Consider the following 23,976-nt stretch of genomic DNA (forward strand, 5'->3'; position numbering starts at 1 on the left):
TTATGGTTTGTCTCCCTCTCTGGTTTCATCTTGTTTCATTTTTCCCTCCCTTCCCCTATAATCCTCTGTCTTGTTTCTCAAATTCCTCATATCAGTGAGATCATATGATACTTGTCTTTCTCTGTTTGACTTATCTCACTTAACATAATACCTTCTAGTTCCATCCATGTCACTGCAAATGGCAGGATTTCATTTTTTGATGGCTGCATAATATTCCATTGTATATATATACCACATCTTCTTTATCCATTCATCTGTCAATAGTGTCCTCTTCTTTAGACTAGAGTTATGACAGAGCCTGCCATGTGGGGCAGTTTAATGAGATGAGTCACATAAAGCACTATCAATGAATACAAGCTCTTTTCATCAGCCAACATTTTCCATTTGCTGTATAACTTACAGCAAAAGTTACATTACATTAATTGTCCCATTTCTCAGAATTATTAAAGCATGAAAGAAATAGATTACATTTATATCATAGACAGTTATTTTCATTTTAACTGTTAAGATAGAATCACTGGACAATCAATAGACCATATGTAAGTTGTAAATTCAGATAAGAGACTTTTGGTACCTAAAGATATTATGGCTCTTATTTGCACCTCTACTCTCCAAACCAAGTGCTCAAAGCTGCTGACAACTATCCAGCCCCGGATCAGTAGGTGTGAGGCTCTCTGCCACTCCTCCTCCTGACCAAGTCCATGGCAGGCTGCACTAAGTTGATAATGTTTCTCTTCCACTGAGCCAGGAGGTAGCTTTAGGTTCCTTCTCAACAGGGGCAACTGCTACCGACTGATCACAGGTGACAGAAGAAAAGCCTAACATTTACTTTCCACATCATGGCAAATAGTATGCAATCACAATCCATATTCTGTACAATATGGGGCTCTCCTTCTCTGTATACAAGTGTATTCCAAAATTTGTGGAGAGGTTTTAATAAAATTAAACTATAATTTCAGAAGGTCATAGAAGATAATTCATGGAATCTTCTTATGAATCCTTATCAACTCATGCAAAAATTTAGAGATTCAGAGTTAGAAAATTATGCAAATTGAAAGAGTAAGCCTTAGTGACTAATAAAAATTAAAAATTAAATTTACTGTATCTAGTTTTTAGGTACTCTATTATATAATTGCAAAGTAAAGATATAATTGGCAATTAGGAGTTACAACAGTTTTGAAAGTGGTTTAGCATTAAGCAAAATTCCAATGAACTCTGAAACATACTGTCCAATTGGATGGTGCAAAAAATACATGCTGTGAACATGATTCCTTTGACGAGTTTAAAGGCCAAGTTCTTCTTAACAGATTTGCAGCCTCTCTTCCTAACAGATTTGCAGCCTCAAATATAATCTGATTTTGGTTAGATTAGAATAAAATACATTGTATGATAATGCTCAAATTGATTTAGAGTATCTAAGAAAAAAAAGCAATAAAATAATGGGATTCCAGGATTTTGACAATGCCACATTATCAAAAATGAAAAATCAATTTAAACTGAAGGTAATCAAAATAATTATTTTATAGCATGGTGTTGAAACATTGACAGAAACTGGTGATTCTGAAGCTCTATATCTAAAGGATAATTTGGCTGACATATCAATTCCATACAACAGCTAAAAACTGTCCAAAAGACTCAGAAAAGAGCACAGGTTTTAAAGATGGGCTAGTAGCTATAATCAAAAATGATCCACAGAATCTCTAAGAACAGAGAGCTGAGGAATAATCTAAAGTCATTTACTATTCTAAGGGAGACAAACTGAGACAGAAAAGAGATTAATTTATTAAACTAACTCTAGAATTTTAATTTGCATTATTAAGTTAGTAGATCTGATGCAAAATTAAATACTATCAGTATCTACAAATATATATAAACTTCTAAAAACACTGCTGCAACATATATCTAAGACGGATCGAATGGATGTGAATTTAGACCTCACTAACCGAAATATGTCGTCAATAATGAGTTAAGTGATTCAAGTTAAGTGTAACAATGTTGACATATGTAGGAATATGCAAGCCCTATTTAATGTCTAATATTAGGGAATGCTATCCTACAGTAAAAAATTCATTCTCCCTCAGTCTGCTTAGTACCCATTAATGCTTTATTCCATAACACACGGTACTTAAAATTCACAAGCAACATTTTTTTTCCCAAACTTCTAGCTTGACGATAAATTTAGGCAATACTCCCTCTCACTTTGATATGAATGAATAATGTGAGGGAAAAAAATCTATGCGAAATCATCAAAATAGGACTTCAAGATATCTCAATGTGTAAGGATAGTATAGAAGCTATGAAAACAACAAATATTGCTCACTCTTTATTTGAATACAGGGAATATAACATATTTCACAGTATCAAAGGAACTTGTGATTATTAGTATAGATACTGCTATGTATAATTTAGATTCATATTTATTTCTATTAACAACATTTAGTTAAAAACTGTAGTCAGTTATAATTGGATATAAAACTGCTTCTAAATAATTATGAAGTTCTAATATAGAATTTCAGACAAACATGAAAACTAAACCTTACTTTAATTGCTGATCTCTTAAAATTCCCTAGATGCTCTCAGCCAGACTGCAAAATAAGATCCAGATAAAATGCAAAAAAAAAAAAAAAAAAAAAAAAAAATTTAAGAACCACACTTTGTTTTGATTACATGCTGTTAAGTGAGTATTATATGTTATGTGCAATTTTTAAAAAATGTAAGTGAAACATGAATTCATGAGTCAGTAATCCATTTTGAGAATAACATTTTGGCTTTCTAAAATTCATCAGGCTATTCAATAACATACTTTAGTATGTAACAGTATATAAAAGTTTTTGAAGAAAACATTCATTAAATGTCAGCAAGAATTGTGCTAAGAAGTAAGGATACAAGATGAACAAGACTCGCTATTACTCTTAAGTAGTTTATAATCCAGTAGAGAGGTAAATAAACAGATAAGATTTCAGTTCTGTGGGGTAAGTCCGGGATGGAGGTAAATGTCATTGGCAGCACATCGTAGAAGCCCCTGACCCAGCGAGGCTGACAGCCTGGGGAATAACGAGGCACTCCAGAGGAACTGTAACCCACACTGAGTCTTCCAGATTTACGAGGTACCTCGGTGGAGCAGAGACCCATCTGGGAAGAGGTTACAGCGCTAGCAAAGACACAGAAACCTCAGAGAACCTGCAAGATTCCGGGAACCAAAAGAACCCGGAAAGAATACTGAAGAGATAGAGGTAAGCAATCAGTTGCTTCTGTGGGCTTCACTGCATGCTTGGGACTTTCTCTTGAGGGCAAGAAAGGGCCTGTGAAAGATATTAAGTAGAACAGCAATATGAGCAGGTATGTATTTCAGGAAGACCACTCTAGAAGCAACTTAAAGCAGAAAAAGACAGTCAAGAGATAAAATAGAGATCCAAAATAAGAGCTGGAGCAGAGAGAACAGCTTTGAGAGATAGTAAAATTTAAGAAGAGACAGGAGTTTGAAATGGGGATGAAGGAGAGAAGGATGAGTCCCTGCTTTCTGATTTAATCCACTCTGTAGCTGAGGATGTCATCCTCAGAGGGGATGAGAAGAACTGAAACAGAAGAGAAAGGAAGAAAAATGGGGAGAGGAGAGCTTGTGAGTTCAGTTGTCACATGCTGAGTTTGTAAACCTATGCACCTCCAGGCAGGGCTATCTGCCAGAAGGTAACTGGATATGCAAGAATGAATGCATACTCTTTAAAGTCCATCTGAATATGTCAGGTAATTGTAATAACAGCTAACATTTACCAAGTTTCTACTCTAAGCAGGGCATATGCTAAGCCTTTCATATAACTTCTTTTTATTATCCTCCCCATACTACATATGAAGAAGAGTTTAAGTAATTTCCTAATGGTTACAAAGTATTTAAGTGTCAGGGATTTCTGATTTCAAGTCCTTACCCACTACACTATGCTGTATCATGCAAAATCCATTACAGGTTTTAGGACCAGATAGACGTGGGTTCAGTTCTAATCGCTGCTACTTAACAGCCAAGTGACCTTGACACTCTCCAAGCCATAGCTTCCCCATCTGTATAATGTATAACGTATAATGGTGACCATAACAATTACATCAAGATGTAAGGATTAGAGAGAAAATATGGAAAATGCTAGATTCAATCTATATGTGCAATAACTGGTACCCACTGTTATGTCTATGCCTAGAGAAAGAATTCCTCTATGATCTGAGAAAATTTCCTTTCATCTTATTATGAACTTCCTTTTAATTCTACTCTATTTTTTCTATATCTTAATAAAGGCTAAGTATCATTTTTCAAAATATTTGAAACATACTTTATAAAATTTAATGTCATTTAAAGATTTCACTCAAATAGAAATCATTTCAATGGAAAGGGGTTGATTCAATGTTTTTGACATTTCTTATAGTGATGAATGTCAAAATAAGAAAACCCCAAAGCCATAAGTCATGTCGATGTTCTGGAAAGAGCTTTGGACTTGGAGTCAGAAGACCTGTGTGAAGTCCCAACTCTGCTGTTTACTAGCCATGGCATCATGGGCAAGTCATTAACAGTCCCAAGGGTCCCTCAGTACATGTACAAGATGCACAGATTGGCCTATATGTTCTTCTAAGTCTATGGATGCTGAAGGAGAAAGGCTTTACGATCTTTATAAAACCAAAGCCCTTAAGTCATTAACACCTGACACAAACTTCAAGCTTCCTGTGTTTTAAACCAAAAGTGCCCACTCTTTGATGGCCTATCAAACCACACTATAAATCAGGAGCTCCCAATCTGACTCTGACCAGATGATAACCCTCAGCTGGAGAGTTCAATGTGAGGTGCCGGGGGGCGGGGAGTGGGAGGGGAGGAGTGGAGAGCATTCTTTCCTTTTCTCAAAATCTCCCCCATTCTCACCAAAAGTTCAGTAGCTGAGTTTGAGCTGAGAAGCCAGAAGGTGACACTAGATTTCTGGTTTTCAAACCTGGATGCACATTAGCAACACCAGGAACTTAAAAAAAAATTTGTTTCTAAATGTTGAGCTCCGTAACCCTAAAATAACATTGGAGGAAACTATGTATGATTTACAAATGCTCGGTTTCACTTTGTAAAACATCATATGAAGCATCTTGTGTAATAACCTCACTCTAATGTTAAGCGTAAGAACATATTCTCTTTAACCTCCACTACACTGAAAACAAATATTCTTGAGGATACACACATAACTAGATCAACCACTCCAGTCTGCAGGGACTGCACCTGCATTATCTCCGAAAGTTCCATGTCCCGAGCAACCCCAGGGTCTCTGGAAAACAGGGGCAGTTGGTCAATATCTCTCTCTCTCTCTCACAGACACACACACACACACACTCAGGCACACATGCATGCATGCACACGTAGGCACACACGCACACATGCACACAAACATTTAAGTAACCCTCAGTGTGTCAGAACAAAGTATAGATCAACAGTGGCTCTCTTATGAAGCAGCACCACTAAAATGACATTATTCAATCAGATACATACATGGTCTCACTTACAGACCTCTGACGCTACTGGGATCCATAAAGAGGCAATCGCATGGGTGACATCATCATGCTATCATCCATTTTGTTAGAGTCCACACTACAATAACCAGCATTCAAAAAAATAACTCCTTGGAAGCCCCTGCCTCCTAATTGCTATTTGTCTAGTCAGAAAATTTTTGAAGAATAACATCTCTACCATTTGACAGACTTTTTTTTATACTTTTATGGTTTTGTATTTTTTGTTACGTTTTTCTATAATGATGCCATGGAAAATTAAATAATTTTACTTTATTTAAGATAATATACAATGAAATTAGGCAATGGTTGTGTCTGTTTGGAAATTAAAGACTTGGTTATCATCTTTTCTTTTAAATGAAATATTTTTAAAAACAAATTAACTTGAAATGGCATGTATTCACCAGAACATATACTCCTCTGTATTTCAAAACCAAGCTCGTCACGGAAGTATTTTCTAGAACCACATTATTATACACAAATGCACTCTCTTCTGTTGCCTCGTAGGAACATTAGATCCTAAGATCAAGTCATGATCATACAAGCTACTAAAGAATAGCATCGATCTGCATAACACACCCTTGGTAGGTTCCCATGTCTCCTTACTTGTGACATCGCTGGTTGTCTATGAGAGGAAGGGCTTGGGCCATGGTTGGCTGTGGTGTGCGAGTGTGAGGAAAGACCTTGCACTGACTTCAGTTCCACCCACTAAAGCATTAGTGCCATGGAGACACTACTAGTGAGTTAGGAGCAAAGGCCCTGGAAACCCTTTCCCTTTGAGAAAAGCAGAATCTTAGAGTGACTGTCACCAATCTTGTGCGTTCTTCACTCTGCAGAGAACTAGCAAAATGAGGAAGCCCGTGAAAGCACAGGAGGACTGTGGCTGCCATCCCTAAAATGAACAAGAGGCATGCTGGTAACACACCTTCTCCTGTTATGCTTCTGACTTTCAACACTACATGCACTATCTAAGCACCTTGGCAATAAAACCAAATAAAGAGGGTGTGCAAAATTGTTTAGACCATCGAAAACACTTGAAATGATTAAATGCCCTAGTCTTTCTACCACTGGCTTTCCAAGCAGACAATCAAGGGAGACCTCAAAATGTGATATCATTAAGCAGGAATGGCATACATTTCCAAAGGTCTGTTTTATGGCCTTAGAAGAGAATTCAAAACTCAACTAAAATATATATTTTTAACAAAACTCTTGATTTTTATGATATATTCCTTTTAGTATGATTTTGAGTGGGTTTGCCACAACTTTTTTCAGCAAACTTGAGACTGAATAAGACTTACTGATTGCTCATTTAAGTCCTGGGAGTCTTCCATGTGGTTTTCTCACTTCTCCAGCCACCTCCAAACAGAAGCAACTTCCTTCAATTAAAAGTGGACGATCTAAAACAAAAAGATGGAAACAAAGAGGAAAAATGAAAAGGTTATTTTTTTATTTATTTGCAAATTACCAAAGCACAATATGATTTATGTGATAATGGATAATCCATGAGAGCATTATTTTCAAAGAACAAAACTCATTAATGTTATCTCCATATCTTATAGACCTAATGATCTTGAAAATCGCATCACGGTAAAATTGGAGTATGTGAACAGCTACTCAGGAATACTATAAACAAAAACATCTGAGGACAATTTTGGAGACACGGTCTATAATAAACTATTTTGCTGAAAGAGATCTGTCATTAAGCAATGACAGATTAAAAATTAAGAGTCTGTATTAATTGATCACTTTCTGAAGCACATGAATTGAGAAAATACAGTGTGTATCTTAATATGACAGCTTGCTATAAAGGAAAATTTGCCTGAATTACCAGATGACCATTATTCAGTTTTAAAGAATAGAAGGTCATAAAATACATGGTCAATTTTAATTAGCAATAATCGCGCCTTGGATAAACCTCATTGGCTACAATACTGCCACTGCGCAAAGCTTACATGGTCAATTTTAAATAGAGAATAAAAATAACACTATTACAATAAAAAAAGGTATTACAAACATAAATGGGAAGGACAATTCATTAATAAACCATAGTGAGACAATCAGTTAATTATTCAAAAAAAGTTCATCTTTACTCCATACCATATATTTAAAACCTTCCAGGCAAACTGAAGTATAAAAAAGCTCCAAGAAAAACAGGCATAATTTCTTTTAATTCCCAGATGGAGAAAGATTTTGTAACACAAACAATGGAATACAAAACAAAAAAGCCAAATAACCTCTTGAATCCCCTCACACCTACATCAAAAAAAAAAAAAAAAATGATAAAAATTAAAAGATATGTGAAAATATAAAAAGAAATATCTGCACAAATATCAAACACAATAGGCTAATGTCCTTAACATATAAAGAGTTCTTACAATGGAAACAGAAATGCACACACACCTCTACAGAAAAATGGTCCATCACCACAAAATAATGCTCAAACTCATTAATAAATAAAATGCAATTTAAAATAGCAATGATGCATCTGTAGCCCTTCAAATCCTCATTTTAAAAACAAAAAGTTTAGAAAAAGATTTCTCACTGGCATAAATTAGATATAAAGTGCTAAACCCAAGGAATATTTAGTGCCATCGAAATTCTCTGAAGATATAATTTAAGTGAAAGATAAGTATTCCAGTAAGTGTTCTGCAGAAACATTTTCCCCAGTTTACTGAAATTTAACATACGCAGGTGTTTTGCTCCATTTTAGAAACATCCATTCATACATTCCCTACTACAACCAGGCAGCTGTGGCTTTAATTTCTTTTCTTTTCCACGTTGCAATATTTTCTACAACAAACCTATTACTTTCCTTATGAGAATACATTTTAAAGATTACAAAGGAAACTTAAAATATAGCTTGTAAATTGTTTTATGCATATAAGACCCAGAGATACAGATTAAAGATTTTTTTTCAATCTTAAGAGTTAAAAGTCATAAAATAGGAATGTAACTTGTATGTATGTAATGTGACAGTCTCCATAAGACACGGATTAAGTATACTCCAAAACTAGGGAAGTGTCCCTTTAAAGAACAACACAATTTCACAGCATATATGACATGAAGGAGGAAGGGTAAGCATAAAGCACACTGAAAGTTGGGGCAGCATGTATTCGGATTCAGAAAGATAAGCAGGCAGGGAGTTCAAGATGTACAGACGTGATTTTTTTGTGTTGGGGGTGGGCGTGGGAAATGGTGACTGGAAAACCTGGGCTTCCTCCCTCTTTTGTCTCCCACTCTCCCCTTCTCCTTAAGGACTGATTCACCGCGTCTAATCTGGGTCATTCATCTTCATTCTTACTGATCTCTTGCTTGCTCCTCCTATCCTTGAAGACCTCCATCCCAATCCTCAGCCCTGTGTAAGGCTCCCTCCCCTCGTGACCAAGACCACCCAGGTCAGGCTCGCCTTGGGTATGGGCCCACCACCGTAAGTGCAGGCCACTAGTCCCACTGATGCTGACCTTGCTAAGACCTGCCCGCCTCATGCGCCCTTCCTCCATCCTCCCAGATGGAGGTGTGGCAGATATCTCCTTTAGAGGCATATTCTCCTCACTACCTGGATAACAGACTGGCCAGTTACTCCTAAGCCTGCTGTTTAAAAAAAGTACCAAAAACTGGGTGGCTCTGACCAATAGAAATTTATTCTCTCTTAGTTCTGACAGCAAGAAGTCCTAAATTAAGGTGCTGGCAGGTCCAGGCTCCTTCTGGAGACCCTAGAAAAGGACCACTCCTTGTCTCTTCCTAGTTTCTAGTGTTGCCCACAATCCTTGGCATCCCTTGGCTTGTAGATACATCACTCCAACTCTGCTTCCATAAAACAACAGTATTCTCCCCGCCCATCTCTTGACTTGGACTTCTTCTGTGTGTGTGCCTCCATGTCCAAATTTTCCTATTCCCAAAAGTACCCCAGTCACTGGATTAGAACCTACCCTAATGCAGTAAAACCTCATCTTAACTTGATTCCTTCTGCAAAGACACTACTTCCATGTAAGGTCACATCCACAGGTAATGGGGTTAGAATTTGAACATATCTTTTAGGGGATCCAATTCAACCCACAACATACATATGGTTACCACACTAAAATGATTTTTAAGATGTCATCAAGGTTTCAATGTAGTATTTCCAGAAAGGATACCTAGCAATTAAAATAAGGATATGGATCATTAGGAAAGAAGTAATCATTTTCTAGAAGGACCACCATCTCAGGACAAGGTAATAACTCAAGTGAAATTAAAAATTAAGACTTCAGAAAAGATGTTGGAACATAAGAGAATTAAGAAAAAACCAGCCTTTTTTTTTGTTAACCACCCATTGAGAATCTATTTAAGGTTCCAGTTGGGGAGCTATTTGCATTAATGTTCCATGTTACAACATAATACTTTGCTTTATGTTTCCTTAAAATTGAGATTGTTACTTAGTTTAACTTCTTTATGGTAACATGAATTTCTTTTTTTGCCAAACACGTTAAGGTACTAAAACATTATGAGCCCAGTGATTTTATATTATTGAACCAAGTAAAACTACCTAGGCTAATTGCAGACACAGTATTATTTTACATCATAATTTAGCAGTGGTTGTTATGCTAAATCTTTTAACATTTCATTTTCACAAATATATGAGAAAAAGACAGGAACACTCTTCAAATCAAGTAAGAGAAGTATTACTTCATAATAAAGATATAAAATTAAAGAATAAATATAACCTCTTGCTGTTTTATGAGGCAATAATCTAGTTTCCAGCTCTCTTTCAAGGCCATTCCCCCAGAAAAGGTGAATTTAAAAAGGAGTAATAGCAACCTCACCCATTCCATGTTAGATTTTTTTCTCCTGCAGTCAGGTTCTCAATACATAGTAAATGGATGATATCCTTTTCTTCAACTCTGCTTTAGAAAAAGTGAGCTATCAACTCTTGTGTCTTAGAAAATTAGAATTTAAAAGAACAATCCTTCTGGTTTAAATATATAAAGAGATTCTGATATCAAGTTACAAAACAATTCTCAGAAATGGAACACGGTACTGAGGCCTGGTCCAGGCAGTGGAGAGAGCAAAGAGAAAAAGATGTTGAGAGATGTTTGAGAAATTTGTAGAGTTTGCGTGATGCAGCCCTCAGCCTCTGGACTGATCTTTCTATCTAATCAAACCTTCAGTGAAAACGAGATTGTCCAGGCAGGCTTTGCTCTGGCTGAACAAACATGAACGTGGAGGGGGGCGGCTCCCCGTGCCAGGGCTGGCACGGGACGAGGACAGAAGCTGCACATGGGAATACTACACGTCTGGATGATGCACACCCATGGCACAGCCTTCCACCAGCCATTAAAGCCAGGCACCTGGGCTTTGTCACTGACTCCTTGCCCACTCCTCTCCAGTTCCGGAAGCTACCAAGTGCTATCAGTACATCATAGTGCTCATTCAAATCTCTCCATGCTTCTCTCCTCGCTGCTGCGACGGTAGTTCAAGCCATCAGGGGCCCTCGCCCAGATGGGAAGCAAGAGCTTCGTGAGGGGCGCCTTTCCTCCAGAGCGGCTCCCTGGACTTGACTTTTCACAGTGCAGCCAGAGTGATACTTTAGAGATCTAGCTGGATTCTCTTAAAGCAAATCAGAGCTTTACCCCACGTGCAGGATGAGCCAGAAATTCTTTAGTCTGTCCTACTTGAAGCTGGGGCCGTGCCTAGCAGAATCCCATGAAGGATAACCACGAGTCCACGGCCTTTGCTCCCTGGGGCCATGGCCTGTCCCCAGTGGGAGTTCTGAGGGAGAGCTCCACCTTCCTTCTCCCCCTGGCTGTGTTCACTGTGCTCTCCATTCCCTCATCCTATCACCCCGAGGCACTCACCACAGTGCCCTGCAGCCAAGGTTGGGACTGCAGCAGTCTCCTGAGAGGATGTGTGCACAGTCCAGGTTCTGCCGCAGTACAAAGGAAGAAGGAGTGGGGAAAAGACTACAACCCCCACCCACATGACAAATGCCTACCGTATCCTGAGGGAAAGGTGGAAGACGACCTTGTACAGGGTTGTCCATACTGGTGCCAGGTGCCAGCCCCCGTGCAGACCCTGAGATGTGCAGGGAGGCACATGGATAAGGACTATCCCATAACCACCATCAAGGCCCCCTTTAAACTTAGGTGGGGGCTTTGAAGAATCTATGTACATGTGCAGAATTTCCTGGGCCAGGGGATGGTGTCCTTCCATTACATTCTATCATTCAGAACAGCTAATGCGTTGTTTGACTTTCAGATTTTCAAAGGGCAGGTACATTTTCGGAGACATATTATGGACAAAATGACACTTTGCCCACATGGGGCTATATTATAAATATACTGATCCATATCCAGCATTCAGCTCCTAATCCATTAGACTGCACGGTTCTTCCCCAGTTACACCAAATTGCTTGTATCTAATGATGCATCACAATCCCTTCCTATTGCTTAGGATGGGTGTGTGGGAAGGTATCAGGCTAGTCCTCTTTCAGTGGCAAAATCTCTGGGATATAAAACTTGGGCATGCTTGGGGTGCCTGGGTGGCTCAGTTGGTTAAGCCTCTGACTCTTGGTTTTGGTTCCTGTCATGATCTCGGGGTCGTGGGATCGAGCCCCACATCGGGCTCCGTGTTCAGCGTAGAGTCTGCTTGAGATTGTCCCTTGACCTCTCCCTCTGTCCCTCCACCTTCTTGTGCTCTAAATAAATAAATAAATAAATAAATAAATAAATAAATAACAGAATCTTAAAAAAAAAAAATCTTGAGCCCTCTTACAGACATGTGGACAAACCTGGGTCTGCTAAGGAGAGACAGAAGAGAGGTGACCCAGAAAGAGTCGCAAAAGAGAGGATGGCAAGAAAGTCCTGGCAGAATTTAGGGACCTGGATCTTATTACTCCTGAAGTCTCCACTGTTTCCGTGCCCTTCCTGCTGCTTGGCTGTTCAATTCTTCCTTGGATTCCATGAGCTATCCTCAGAGCCTTCAACTAAATTCCCTCCCTTATTAAGCATACCGCCTAACATAAAACTGCAGTTGTAGAGAAAGTCTAACAACTTATATTTGGATATTATAGCTGGACTCCCAACTGTCAAGAGGGCATTGCTTTCACATCCTGCACACGGAGTCACCTACACTCCCCTCCAAATTTCACGAATGGGTCTGCGAAGCTGGGACAGGCACTGGCTGGTTCCAACAGCTCAGGCAGCATGCCAGAGACGGAAGCCAACAGCACAAAGAACATCTAGCTCCAATTCTATGGCCAAATGTTCAGAGGTGGACATGGGCATTCTTTGACCATGCACGTGATGCTCCTCCCTACCTGTGCAAAAGGAAAACAGCAAAAGTGTCCAAGAAACAGATCTGGGCGAGCAGTAATGAGCACTTTGCTTCGCTTCACTCTCCTTAAATGAAACCAAACTAAAAACTAGATGCCAAGCTATTTTGTTCTATAGAGCATGAACTTTGCAAAATAGTCCATGTAACACAAAATGTTTCCTAAGAATGGGGTTAATTTCTCATGCTAAAATTATAACAGCTCAATTTCATGATAATCACCTGGGTCATTAGTGATAGGTTCATTTTTTGGCAATCATCTTCCTAGAATTATAAATTATGACCCCTTGATTTTTGACAAGCAAGGCCAGCCAAGTTTTTTCTATGTTGTTTGTGTTTGTTAATTGTTGCTGGTTGGCTAGTTATCCTAGAAAATGCAGACCCAGTTATATAACTGGATGATCCCAGAGAAACCTCTGAAGGAATTCTGAGCCTGGGCAACTTCTGTTACCCTACAGATACTGAGGCGGACTCTGTAGGCTCATGTGCTTCCTCTGTCTCTCCTCCCAACCTAGATTTCACAATTACTCTGCTGAGCTTTCTGTGTACCCTGGAATGGTTCATCTAGCTCTGCTTGTCCTGTAGCTTGGCAGGAAAACTATTTGAGCCCTTTCTCCTAAATAGTCTGTTTTCTCAGCCATAAACCTCTCTTCCATACCTGGGAAATTTTTTTGATGAAGAATATACTGACCCTATGTATTACTTAACACACATCTGATGACTTTATGCCCCTCTTGAGGAAAAATTGTTTCACTTTGAGAGACTTTAAAAATACATCTCCTAAATTTAGTATTCCCCTCTTGAAACCCTAGAGGTATAAAAGATAGTTTTGCTAGAGGGAATATAAATTTAGTGATTCCGAATAAAGACTTCTGAATAAAGCAGTTCTGTATGTGAGTCCTTGCTTTACCACTGGATAATGGTACAGCCTTCCGATAGTTCATGAATGCCTCTAAATATCATTCTCTTCACACATAAAATAGGAACAATAATGATATCTGTATTGTATTATGTTGAGATTAAATAAAATCATGTATTTCAAAAATACAAGCCATTTGATTACTCATGACAGAGTGGACGAAGATCTCTGCTTCTTTATTTTCCTTTCTATATTATGAATTAAAACATTTTAACATTTTTACTGTATAGTGAAGTATTATCTATGCAATTTCTTATAGAAATGTAAGGATTTTTAATTCTGCTCTACTAAGAATATTATATTAATCAGTGATCTCTAGAAGGTGCATTAACTACCTAGGTTTAGATAGTAGCCAAAGTCACCAGTCTTTGACCAATTCTCTGAACTTACATAAAGTTTGTAAAAATGAACAATATCTTAATTACACTATTACCACTTACCCCTTTTTAGTTTGCCATTCTACGTAACATCAAAGTTGTGACTGGTTTCTTTAGCATTGAGAGACTGATGCTGTCAGCAACAGAATTATAGATGGGTGTGTGAAAGAGAATGGAAAATATTTTCAGGAAAGAAGTTTTAAATTGGTAAAAGCAGGAGTGAGGAGCTAGATATTAGTAAATAAATACAATTTGTTATTACTATATTTTGATACCACTAAAATGCGAACAAAGGATGACATGTGTCATAAAATTGCAACAACTACATCTACTCTGGATTTCTGAAAAACAAGATGAACAGTAACCAAAATTAAGGGACAACTTGAAGACTGTTGCAGTGATCTAGGTAAAAAAATCAAGGGAATGTGAACTGATGTGATGGCTGAAAGACACTCAGAAAAAAGGTAGATATGCAGTATGACATTAAAGACAAATCAATAGGACACAGAAAATATGTGAATATAACTCCTAAGGCAAATACGACTTGCAGGTGTCACGCTGTGGCTCCTGAAAAATGTGTCATATGGAAAAGTTGAAAGGAAAAGATATTTTTTGTTTGTATGTTATTGTTTTAGTTGTCATTAATTTCATTTATGGGCATGGGCAGGAAACAAAAGCAAGAGGCAATGTATAAAAAGAAAGTCTGTCTCTTTTATTGAAGGAGGGCTAGAAAACTCAGCCCACCATCTGACTCAGCAAGGAAGCTTGTCATATGATGGAGCCATTGGTAAGAGAGTAAAAGAAAATAATTACTTGAGATAAATCAAAACCTCAGTCTTGCTCAAATGTAAATTCTAAATTGTTACTGCATCTCTGGTACGGAAACCTCAAACCAAAAAACTAAAATCAAGACTGATCCAGAGGCCTGAAATCCCTAGACTCCAGGGGAAGTAAATGCAAAATTATCCCACAGGGCAGAAAGAATTCTGAGAGAAATTAATCAAAAATGATAAGCTACATAAGGAAACAAAATGCCATAGAGACAGCAGCTGCAACAACAGGGAAACTAGGATCCAAAATCTGAGATTATAGGACAATCTGAAAAATATAAGTATTCTTAAAGAGACAGAAGGAATAGAAACAATATTGAAGGAAACCCCCCCAACCATGAAAAATAAATACACAAATTTGGGGGAGAACCATAAAAATGTTTTTTTTAAACTATATGCACTGAAATCTTAAAAAAGAAATGAATTAATTAAATAGAAAATTAGATTTAGCTAAAGAAACAATTTGCGAAGTAGAAGATAGAAACAAATAAATTAACAAAAATACTAAGTATCCAACCCCTTGAGTGAAATTAATGGTAACAAAAAACAGTAACAATGCAAACATGTATTTTTCTCTCAAATTTTCCATATCACCGATTTCTCAGGAATCAAGGTGTGACAACTGAGAGTTATCCTTTTGGGGCGGAGGGTGCAGAATCCAATATATAACAAAGTAAACATGAGAGATATAAAATGTAACAATAAATTTGACTTACCTATAGCCAAGTTACTTGCTTAAATTCTGTCTACAGTGAATATTAGTTAGGGATTTAATTATATATGATGCTTTTGCCTTCCTAAAATTTCGGACACTTGAAATTTTTTTATCCAGAGTTTTAATTAGGGCTGGATCCAAAGTTTGAATACCTTCTTCCCTCTCAATAAATCCCCCTCTAGCATCAGAGAATAAAAGCATTCCACTGACTTTACAACTGCATTCAAAGTAGAATCATATTAACAAAAAACTGTCATTATTGCTTCTAAAAACCCAAGGACTTTTTAAGGGCTAAAGATATAAGAATTCAGAAAAGAGTATCTCAAATAAATTTGGTGTTGTTCAATTCTATATTGTGCTTCCTTGTTGTATGTTCTGACTTCAAGAGAAACTTAGAAAGAGAATATAAGTGGAATCTACAGAGTCTTATTTCTTTGTCTCGGGATCATGAGGAATATAGAAATAAGTGGGGTTTATTTACAGAGTGATCATATGAGTCTGTAGATAGAATATTTGAAGCTTCTTAGCTCCAGGGAATTGAACCACACCTCTTTCTCCACTTTCTTTCATTTTTTCCTTACATATTAGTTTATAAATCTACCTTTCAGAATTTCCACTCTAGTCCACCTACCAGAGCCACAAAGTATAAGCTGAATCCTGCTTTAATATATATGGCAGGCTGTTAGATATTAAGAGAGTGCTATCATTCATGTCACCCCTAAATCTTTTTTCCTCAAGTTAAGTACCCCTAGTTAATAAAACCACGTCTTTAATTAAAAAAAAAAAAAAGTCCTTGTTTCCTAACAGGGATTATGGGAAAATTCACTCAGCCACAATTGCTGGGAATGCATAATTGCCTAGGAAATGCATTAAAGGGAAAACAGATATGAACTAGGTCATAGTGCATCATTATTTTTAAACCATTCAATTATAAATTGACATTAAATTATTACAGATCAGCATTAATGTATACCAAATATCACATTCATACCCAGTCAAAAATGAAAAGGAAACCCAATTAGCTGAAATGGAAATTAATGGCAATAAATTTTCAAAGCAGTGAGAATGAACAACCTTAGGATTCTGTTTATTTGCTGGTTTGTTGAAGACTGAATTATTCTCCAGGAAAATTAAAGAAGAGAAAAGACTAATGTTTAAGCTGCTGGAAGGTCTGGTTTGCCCAGGACTTGGACGTGCCTGAGCTTGTTTGTAGAATCTATGGGTTAGGCTCCCAGGGCTCCAAGTGCTCTTGGGCCTGAGGAGCCTTCTGGGAAAGAACTCTTCCAAGGAAAGAGCTGGTGAGCCATAAAGCTGGAGAAGAGTCTGAGTCCTAAGTCTCAGGGCTGCAAACAAAGAATAAGAAAACAAATAAACCAACCAAAAAAATTGTCCACTAAACTCTGTAGAAGAGGTTGAGGGCAGATGGCAACCCTGTATTATTTGGATTCTCTCTTATAGGGTACTGTGCTGGGGGAAGGGACTGGATACTTTCCTCCTTTGAAGTTCCTTGTGGCACCAGCTGTTCAATCAAGGAGAAGTGAGGTCTGACCCAGAGAAATACTATTTTCTTTAAATAAGACTCTTAGAGCTTGGAGAAAAAAAGGGTGAAGAAAGCTTGGGAAAAAACTGGTTAAACTAGTAAGAAAAAGATCACAATAAGAATTAAAAATGTGAGATGTGAAACTCTAGAAAATGACAGAGAAGCAGAATAATTTGCCCCCTCCTGATCAAACCAAATGTGAGAGATCGCAGAGATGCGGACACCAGTCCTTTCCATACTCTTGATGGGTAGTGTGGTTTCTTCTGGCCAGCATTTGGCGCTCCAGGCCCAACTAGGGCTGTAGCCAAGTTCTTGTTCAAGCCCTGAACAAACTATATTAGCTCCTAAAGAAGCTTCAGTGCTTCTTGTAGATACTTCTGTGGCACGCACCTGGATGATCCAACTTATTGTTTAATGCCTTACTTTTCTTTCATGGTCATGAAAAAAAAAATACAATAAGTTTCTTTAAAGAAAACATCTAAGATGCATAAATTCAAATATTATTCACACTCCCTACATCAAGACTATATCTTGCAAAAACATGGATTCCTATATAACGTATAAATTAATGAGTGAATGAATGGACAAGCAAATGAACAAATAAGTAAATAAGGAAACACTCCTAAGGCACATGTCAGGAAATAGATAACTTCAATTTCATGAAGTTGCAGGTTGAATCAGGCAAACAGAATCGTAGATTTCCATGCCTGCCATGACTCAATGTATGGCTTTGGGAAAACCTTGTAATTTCTCCATACTTCAGTTTCTCACCCTATAAAAGGAGTATATTGCTTGAAATTCAATTCCCTCACTGCAGTGAAGGTTTTGATTCAACATTTATAAAACGCTTTTTAGCTTCCCTGATTAATAGGCAAAATACTGTGGTAGTTGCATAATACGCTTTCCAAAAAGTATAAAGGTAACTAGTCAAATCTAATGTAAAATGATACTTGAGAAATAAATACCAGTCATATTTATTACTTCTCCATTCCATTTGCTAAGTCATAAAAATTACTTCTAACAGAAAAAGTATCAAATTAATATTCAAGCCAGTTGAAGTGTTATCATCATAGGTTTACCTATATTTGGGGGGTGGAGAGTTGTTTTGTTTTTCCAGGCTGCCCCACATGTTTATATGGTACAGTCAGGAATGTTGGGCATGGTTTTGAAGGCCTCTAGTGTATTCGTTGGTTTCTGGCATTCTAATGCACTCTACTCTTATAACCATAAAAGTACTCTTGAGTGCTTCTGGAAATATATAACAAATCCTTAATCAATTTAAGAGTGTTTTAACTGCATACATGAAATTTCTTGGGAGGAAAATGTTAGCTATTCTACACACATATAGTACTTAAGTTAGCAAGAGAGTTCCTTCTCAAAGGCACAAAGCAGTTTCCCCATAGTAATATAATTTTCAGTTTTATGTGCATAAGTCCTATTGAATCCCTTAGAATAACAGGAAATTCTGCAGGAAAAAAACCCACAAAAATTGATAGCCATATTTATCCAATGCTGGAGGAATAAGTTAGCTATTTTGAGTTGGATTACTCTTAAGGCAATAGATAACCATTAAAGGTTAACCAGAATCTTCATTAACCAGAAATTGTAAGACCCGAATATTCTAGAGACAAAATTTTCTACATAGAAGACTCTAACAATAAAGTCAACTGATTAATACATTTCATTTGAACATTACTTTAGTCAGGACTTGAGTAGCTATTCTCTGGATTTTGATACATTAAATTTCACATTAAATAGATTATAACATTTCACAGATTTACAAATTAGTACATTGATAAGACAGCCAATATTTTGATCTATAGTAATAATTATCAACATATATTCAAAATGGAGTAATCTCTTTTATAATAACAATACAATGTCTATACCTTTCACCTACATATTAAAAAACTATAGTAATATATGTAAGGTGCTTAGAATCGTGCCTGACACATAGTTGGCTCTTAATAGAATAAAAATACATAATTCCTCATAAATTTTCATCAACAACATCTGAGTTAGAGCCATCTCTCCTAATAATTCCTATAAATATTTTATGGCACTAAGTGAAAACATGTCACAAATATGACATATACTGTTTTTATCCTTCCTACCAATTAGTTTAAGAACTATGAACATATATAATAAGTATTCTTATAATTCAGTTCTAACGACTCTTAAATGAGATATTAACCATATATAACATAGATTTGATATATATGGGGTTAATAAATTATTTACTTTCATCAGTGAACTCTTCCAATTAGTGTATGAGTCTCAAGGAATTTTACTATAAGCCTTCTTATGAATCAGAGCACAAATACTTATCATGTTCAATTGAGCATAAAATTTTGCACTTGGCTTTTATGAGAAACATGCAAGCATCATCACAGGGATGCAAGGTGTTACAACTTTTGTGAAAAATATTTTGGCACCATTTATGCAATATACACATATTCTTTCACCTATTAATGCTATGTCTAAAGTATTACGTACAGGAATTTTGGATAAATATAGAGAGAGTTATATAAAAATCATCACTGCAACACTCCTTGTAATAGTAAAAAACTGCAAGCAACCTAAATATACACCAAGAAGGGAACAGTTAAATTATAAAACACAGGTATAAATTAAATAGGATTATCCAAAATTATATGTACTCATGTGGGAAAGTATTTAAGATACAGCATATCAAAATAAAAACAAATGTAAAATAAAAATAAATTACAACCTCACATAGTTCTTACATTTACACATGTACAAAAACAAGAGTCTGAAAGGAAGCGCACTAAAGTATAATGATTAACTCTGATTTGTGGAATATGGACAAAATGAATAAAGTGAGGGACATCCACTTTTTACTTAAAATAAATCTGTGTTTTTTATCTTTTTATTACTGTAAAACATACACACACACACAAATCAAAAGTAGACAGCTGACAAATATTAAATAAGCACCCCCCACGTCACCAATCAGACCAAGATAAAGGCTATTAATCAGCATTCCAGAAGCCTTTCTCCTTCCCTCTTCCAGTCATTCCCCTCAGGTTAATTTCTACCATATCTGTTTTAATATGTTACACAACGTATGGATTACCTTTTCTTTAAAAAAAATTGATTAAAAAAATCTTGCTTCAGCAGCATGAAGGCTTCTTTTCTGAATATTAAATACACTCAGCAGGTTATTCAAAGAAATCAATTTAAAATATATTCTGAGCATTTTCAGTGTCTTTCCTGCACGAACTGAGTTATTCCTTACAATTCCACGAGGCAAGAGGCAAGCATAATTATTACTCCCCGTGTCCACACCCTGGAGCTGTGGCCTACGGCAGTTCAGTCAATAAGTGCCCCAAGGTTACACTGCGGAGGAACGAGGAACGGCAGCAGGGCCTGGACGCACACAGAGGTAGTGATTCCGGTATTTGCCACTACTTGTCAGACACACACAAAGGAAAGTAAAGGCAACAAGACGGAGAGTTGGGAGCGCTAGGGTGTCTCCAGAACGAGGTCCTCTTTTTCGCTTCCTTTTGAATACATCACTTAACGTCTCTAATCCAGCCCCCAGCTGCAAAATGAAGACTTAAGGTAAATTTCTCTTCTGATCTGATTCTCTGATAAATAATGTGACCTACTAAACTACAGAGCAAATATGTTTCCTCATGATGTAGTGCAATTACATACTGCATTCAGAAGTGACTCATACAAGGAAATAAAACCACAATTTTTGAAACTATTGGAAACAATAATTTTAATTTAATGTTATTTTTGGACACCGGAGGGTTTTTTTTTTCCCCCTAAACAAGCAAGTTGGTGGTTTTGAAGGGTCTTGCTCATCTTTTTGTAGAAAATGCCTAAAAACAAACCACTGAAAACTAAACAAAAAATTTTCCTTCCTCAATTGTGCCTGAAAAAAGACCTAATTTCTCTCACCAAAAGGCCACACATACTTTAACAGACACATCTGGAATTTCTGGCCCCCATATTTTGAAACATTGACATAAACAAATACAGAACATGCTTCCTCTCAGATGAAATCCGTAATTCTGAGGGTTAAAAATTCTTCTAAATAACATGAAGTGTATCTCTGCACAAAGCAACCAGAGCGGCCAAAGTTTGTTTCGGGAGAAAAGTAGAAGTACAAAGACTATAAACCTCGACTAGAATCTGTCTTTTTAATTTGGTTATTCAAAATGCCAGTTCATGCTGGAAATATCTTTTCTTCTTCTAGAAAATCAAGAATATCTTAGTACAAATGAACCTTTAAGTAAGTTAGAATAAAAAATAATCAATAAACTTGCTTCTGTGACCATAAGGAAAAGAGAATCAGTTTCCAAACTGTAAACAGGATTTTCTTTGTAGTTATCTGGCTTTGGATGTGTGTCCTTTGAAGACATGCATGGAATAGAGCAGTTAGTGAATTTCCATCAATATGCCCAAGCACTGGACTACAGAGGGGGAAAGATAGGATCTCTACCCTCAGTGAGTTCAAGTCTCTCTAGAAGACAGATTCACATATAATTAGCCTGAGCACAATGTGCTTTTATATTAATAGCCCCAAAAAGGTGCTATGGTATTACAGAGAGAAAAGAATGAATTCTGCCTGAGCCTTAGGGAAGGCTTCCCAGAGGAGGTGACATCTGAGCTAAGCCTTGAAAGGTAAGTAGATTTTTTGTCCAGGTAAGCAGCAAAAGAGTAAGAAGCAAATAGGTTAAGGGAGCTGGAGCAGTGGAAGACAAAGGTGGTGAGAGTATCCCAGGGAGAAAAAAAGGAAGTGCCTAATTGTGTTTTATAACACAGAGCATTCATAAAAATAGCTAAGTCTTACATTAAGACCCACTATACAAAGAATCAACCTGAGAAATTAGATATGTGACCTGAATTCTTAGAGGAGGGCAATTCGCTAATTTATGAACCCAAGAAGTGTTCCTTTGGAAAAACCCCAGAACCTCTGGTTTGCTGGCTATTCTCCAATGAACAGGCTTCCTATTCAACATCAGGCATAAAGTGTCTGGATGGACTTGAGTTTTGCTATGCCTTCTTTGGACTTCTTGTCAATGCAAGGAGCAGAACTCTCCTCCATGGTCTGAAAACTCATGATGTAAGCTCCCGACTTGCAACCCCCCCACAACTTCCCTGGAATGGCCCCCATCTGTCACGGGGTTGCCCAGAACCTTCATCTCTCTGCTAACATGTAGTTGTGCAAGGTTCTTTTCCTCTTAGAAAACAGAAAGACATTTTGATCACATACAATAGGCTACATTTGTAGCCACTTTCCCCTCTTAAAAGTACATTTCCAAAATTAAAGCATAAACCAAAGGAGAGGCATGAGAGAAAGAGACAGACACATAGACAGAGTACGTTTTTAAGTACCTCTGCCCTGCTTGCTTGAGCATCAATCAGTAAATGATATGAAATCTCTAGGTCAGCTGACTGCTTCCAGGTAACATGACTGCCTGCCTAATATAACTAAAGTAAAACCATTAAATCAGACAATGTGTAGGAGTGGAGTTTCAAGTATCTTTGCAATTCCTAATGAGATGACAAAAGTTATACACTGTTTAGACCTCATGAGTATTAGTACAAGCATATATTTATAATACTAATTATTTAATACTTCAAAATAACTTTCACATTCAACCCAAAACTCATGTAGGTAAAGTTACCCTCTCCCACTGTATGTTAACGTTTTGTGTTCCCATTTTGTTCCTACAGGTAATCTTCAAACATCTTTCATATAGGCCTAAACTAGGCAGAGGTCAGAGATGGTGCTCAGACCAGTCACATTTACTTACAATCAACTACAGATCAAGTCGTAGATAAAATGGCTGTCAAAATTAAACCTCAAGAATTAGAACCTAAGTTTGGATTTGGTAATTCATCACAGGAGTGCTTTCATGCAATATTCTCATTTTTATTTTCTTCAGATTGTACCACTGTTATTGGACTCAAGATCCTGAAATTGTGGTACAGACTGAAAGCTAAGACATATTTCATCTGAAAATTTCTTATCACGAATGAACAAATGATTTTATTAAGTATTTTAATCTTAGGCAGTTGTGATTATAGGTAACTTTACTTTTTCTGACACTACAGACTATAAATAAAAGTTTCTTATTACTGAATTATCTGTCTATGGAAAAATAAGTAATTGTCATTATTAAAAATGAATCAAAAGTATCTACTAATAAATAACAGTAAAAAAATAGAAAAAATAGATACTAAGGTGAGTCAAACAAATACCTACTTCCTATATACTTCCCTAGGTATTCTGCTCTCCTTGGAGAAAAAATATGCTGAAAATAGTCAATCTGTGTGAAGCTTATCTGTAAATCCCCTCTATGCAAAGTTTATCTATCAATAGAGACCGATGATAGTTGTTTGATTTTGTATTTAAACTTAGGAGGAAGGTATGAAGATTCTCCACACTTGACTGAAAATAGAACAATTCTCTCATGCAGATAACTGGGAATCTTTTGACTCTATCAAGTGATCTTAAGATCTACTTTGGTCATGGGTTCTCAACTGGGGGCAGTTTTGCTTCCAGAGGATGTCTGGCGATGTCTGGAGACAGTCATTACTCGGGGGAGGGTGCTACTGGCATCTAGTGGGTGCAGACTAGGGATGCTACCTCGCACTCTACAATACACCAGACAGCCACACACACACACAGCCCAACAGAGAATTACTGAGCCTGGGGCGCCTGGGTGGTTCAGTCAGTTAAGTATCTGCTTTCTGCTCAGGTCATGATCTGGGGTCTTGGGATC

At 37.1% G+C, this 23,976-nt stretch overlaps 1 protein-coding gene and 1 pseudogene across 11 annotated transcripts in view; both read right to left on the reverse strand.

Annotated features, from left to right (window-relative positions):
• EYA4 (EYA transcriptional coactivator and phosphatase 4) overlaps positions 1-23,976 on the reverse strand; it is a 264,743-nt gene that overhangs the window by 229,688 nt on the left and 11,079 nt on the right. For all 11 annotated transcript variants that reach the window (XR_013441109.1, XM_078054709.1, XM_036097432.2 and 8 more), the window contains one exon: positions 6,822-6,920. Coding sequence is in view for 10 of the 11 variants with exons in the window: in XM_078054709.1 (XP_077910835.1) it covers positions 6,822-6,854 (33 nt within the window). In the remaining variant the exon portion in view is untranslated. The remainder of the gene's footprint in view (positions 1-6,821; positions 6,921-23,976) is intronic.
• On the reverse strand, positions 7,343-7,472 carry LOC118539135 (U4 spliceosomal RNA; annotated as a pseudogene).

Source organism: Halichoerus grypus, chromosome 9 (assembly GCF_964656455.1).
Source record: "Halichoerus grypus chromosome 9, mHalGry1.hap1.1, whole genome shotgun sequence".
Taxonomy (NCBI): domain Eukaryota; kingdom Metazoa; phylum Chordata; class Mammalia; order Carnivora; family Phocidae; genus Halichoerus; species Halichoerus grypus.